This window comes from Salmo salar, chromosome ssa15 (genome assembly GCF_905237065.1).
Source record: "Salmo salar chromosome ssa15, Ssal_v3.1, whole genome shotgun sequence".
NCBI classification, from domain to species: domain Eukaryota; kingdom Metazoa; phylum Chordata; class Actinopteri; order Salmoniformes; family Salmonidae; genus Salmo; species Salmo salar.
This window is the reverse complement of record NC_059456.1, coordinates 87,733,647-87,737,578: the sequence shown is the minus strand read 5'-3', so window position 1 is coordinate 87,737,578 and position 3,932 is coordinate 87,733,647. Positions and strand designations below refer to the sequence as shown.

Sequence of the window (3,932 nt, the reverse complement as noted above, 5' to 3'; positions counted from 1 at the left end):
AGTTGGGAAGACAATCAGAAATACTGTTAGAATGTTATTCAATTGACTGCCAGAGCCCCAAGTAAAAAAGTTAACATTGGCTGTTGATTACATCATTTTACATAATTTTTCACATGGTTGGGGTTGCAAGAATTTTCAGATATCAAAATTAGGTTGTGGGCCCAAAAAGTTTGAGAACCCCTGCCCTAAGTTGTCCTCGCAGCATCCTGCTGTTTGAACAGCGTTGAGTTTACTCAATAAGGCATTATCAGCAGGGGCTACTGGCTATTCTGGACATGAATCATACCTCATCAGCGTCAAAGTTTGTGGTTGGAAGGAAAATCAAAACAATGCATCTTCACTCATCAACTCCAGTATTGGAAGAATAAAATCGATAAGGTAGTCTGTGTAACGTTCGTCGTAAGGAGTGGACCAAAATGCAGCGGGTATATTGATCATCTTCTTTATTATTGAAGGAAAAACACTTAAACAAAACAAACGACGAAAACAGTCCAATAAGGTGCACAGACTATATTGGAAACAACCACCCACAAACACAAGTGAAAACAAACACAACTAAATATGGCCTCCAATTAGAGACAACAACAACCAGCTGCCTCTAATTGGAGGTCATTGACAAAACTAACATAGAAATAGAAAAGCTAGATAACCTAGAACATAAACCAAAAACCCCGAAACACACAAAACAAACACCCCCTGCCACGCCCTAACCAAACTACAATAACAAATAACCCCTTTTACTGGTCAGGACGTGACAGTCTGTGATAAGTAGGGTCAACAATTAGTATACAGAACTGCATTTGCTGGATAACTGCTCAGGGTATTATTGCAAGATTTTAGCAAAACAAAGCAGAACTATATTTGAAGCAGATATTTACACCTTTCATTACATTGTAAGGATTTACTTTAAGTGATTGCATCTGTCACAAATGTAAACTTTTATCCAGGTGTCCTAGTGAACTCTCTAGGGCTGCGTTTACACAGGTTGCCCATTTCTGATATTTTTGACCAATTCAATCAGTGCTGAAAAATATCTGATGTGAAAAGATCTGATGTGATCTGAAAAAAAATCTGAATTGGTCTGCATGTGTTAACGCAGCTTAACAAATGTTTCCAGAGACCTAACATCCAGCAGTTCTTGAAACCGCTGCGTTCAGAAAGTGGGTTTTTGACTAAGATTTTCTTTACCACTGCTGTTGTTTTTTTCTCATGCTATGACTCCTCTTGATGTTTCGAACAACCTGTTGAGAAAAAAAAAAATTGAATATAATGTTCGCACTTTGGAGAGAAAACAAGAGGATGTGGTGGCAGCTGCTGAGAGGTTCCGCTTTGAGAGTAAATGTCACCTCACAGAGTGGATCTCCTGTCTATTGAATCATCTCACCTACAATATTAAAGACCCAATGCAGAAGTTTTTATATCAATATCAAATTATTTATGGGTAGCAATTAAGTACCTTACTTTCCATTAAAATAGGAAAAAATATGTTTGTTTTTTTGCAAAAAAACTATTTCTTAAGCAACAATTTTCCTAGTGCTGTCTGGAAGTGGTCTGAGTGGGGAGGGGAACATTTAAAACGAGCTGTTATTGGCAGAGAGGTTTGGAACTCTCTTTGTTATTGGTCTATTAACCAATTTACAGAATGATGATATCACTATGGAAAGCCAAAACTCCCATCCATGCAAACCTGCTGATTAGAAGGTCCTGTGTAGATTGTATTTTAAACCAGCAACTATCAGGAAATAACACTGGTCAAAGGTTTTCATAGTTTTACAGTGTTAGCTTCATCAGCTGTTGTACAATATGATATAAAATACAGAAAAAAATGAATTTTGACTGCACTGGGCCTTTAAAACCCATGCCTTTGTGGAGTTTTGATAGTTGTCTGTCATGACAACCACTCGCATTATTAAAGTAAGATGCCTCAACACTCAGTAGTTTATGTCATTGTACCTATAGTACATTTGAGGAGGTAATATTTGAGAATATCCAGTAATGTAGCCTAACAGCTATATATTCTACTACCATGAAACCAAATAGGGCTAATAAAGACTGTACAGAAAATATATTTGGATGTGAAGAATATTGATTTACCCCCATAGAGATGAGACACAGAGTGATTTTGACAAGGCCCAGTATCAAGAATCCACATGAAGTCCATATGACAGAGACCTCAACCAATTGTATGGGACACATTGGGGTAGTGTGAGTCACGTTCTGCCATGCTGTCACTGGCACTGTAGTATGGATCACACAATCTGTGGATATATGATGAGTTAATAAGACCAGGAAAGAGACAGTATGCTCACTTCCATGAGTTATTCTCTGGCCTGTACTGTCCCATGCAACCTGGATTTTTTCCCTGGCCCAGTGGCTTTTATGGTGATTAAAGCAATGTATCCAAACAATCAATGAATCAACCCTCATTGTAACCTAGGTTATAGTACTATCAATTTCCATATCCTACTCTAAGTCAAACCAGAATAGCGAGTAACAGTTTACCTGTAGATATATTGAGGGTGACCTTTGAATCTCTGTTGGTCTGTCCTATGTTGGCCCTGAGGAGACACTGGTATGTCCCTGCATCCTCAGGCCTGACTCTGGGAAGAACTAGACTGTCCATTGGTCCAAACCAAGCAGGTCGGTGAAATCTAAAGGGATATGGCTTCTCACCGTTACTTCTTCTGATAATACCAGTCTGGTTGTTCAGCTAAACATAGAGAAAAAAATTATGTATTTATATTGATCTATTCTGTTATTTTATCAGAGGAATGGATTAAAATTACACACTGGGCAAAAACTGGTTCAATCAACAGGAGGGAGTTGTTTAAGCCTTCTCTCAGTGAAAATAAATGCTCTAACTTAATAACAGTACTGTATTTAATGTGTAATATGTGACACTAGTTAAAACGTATCCAAAAATAATATTTGCCATTACAGTACAAAATTATATACATGTTTTTATTTAAAAGATGAACTACTAACCTGCTCACATCATCAACGAATACCCAAATTAATGTTTTTGAAATAGAGATATTCACTGATGATAAGCTGATAATACAGTACCTATCATGGCATACTGTAGCCTACCTTATACCATGTAACAGATCGATAGCTCTTATCCTGGACAGCTTCACACTTCATAGAGATATCTTCATTGCAGTCTGCTTGGATTATTAGTAGACTATCAGATAGGGCTAAACTGGCCATCACATACACTGCTGTAACAAACAAATAAAAAATAAACACATAGAAGACAACTTTTAAATCCTAGTGTGAAACAAGTGAGTTTGTTTTGAACTGTAACATTTTTATTTCACAATTATGTCCCACGTGAAAATTTTATTTAATTGTACATTCTGACGCAAATAACCTTCCAACCTTCTAGTCCTGAGTTTAATGAGGGCATTGTCAAAACCATCGATATGATAATAATGTAGCAAATTCACACTTACCCCAACCCAAATCAGCATAGTGATATCTCTTATGCATCTTCAGCAGAAGTTATGACTTGAAGACCTGCTCTACAGTAGCAGGTAACCATACGATTGTAAAAAGATAGCGGGAAGTTGTGAGAGGTAGGCTAAGGCTAGGTTATAGCCTATATTTTTTGTTTTTATTTCCAAAGAGCGGTTTAAATCGAAGAAGAGCTTCCTCTTCACTAAAATGTCACAGATGACTATACACACACACACACACACACACACACAAACACATTCACAAAGACAGAGCCAGAGAGAAAAGTGGCTATATAATGCCATCATGTGGCAGTTATGTGTAAATGGTGTTTGATTCAATTTAATGCTTTTTACAATACTTAAAATACAGACTATGGATGTATTACTTGCTTTGATATACCAGCAAGAAAGCAAGCTAAGCAACCCAACTCCCTCCACCCAGGAGTCATCATGATACAGAGCAGTCAACAGGTT

General features: G+C 37.3%; 1 protein-coding gene across 2 annotated transcripts; it reads right to left on the bottom strand.

Annotated features, from left to right (window-relative positions):
* Positions 1-432: 432 nt before the first annotated feature.
* On the bottom strand, positions 433-3,696 carry LOC106572505 (uncharacterized). Of its 2 annotated transcripts, none has more exons than XM_014146734.2 (5): positions 3,456-3,696; positions 3,091-3,221; positions 2,503-2,710; positions 2,095-2,258; positions 433-1,241 (listed from the first exon to the last, which is right to left on the bottom strand). In XM_014146734.2, the coding sequence occupies exons 1-5, from the start codon at positions 3,490-3,492 to the stop codon at positions 1,185-1,187; spliced, it is 597 nt and encodes a 198-aa protein (XP_014002209.2). In that variant the 5' UTR covers positions 3,493-3,696; the 3' UTR covers positions 433-1,184. The 2 variants fall into 2 exon arrangements, with proteins under 2 accessions (XP_014002209.2, XP_014002210.2); XM_014146735.2 differs by having other exon boundaries at positions 3,091-3,218; positions 3,456-3,690.
* Positions 3,697-3,932: the final 236 nt, after the last annotated feature.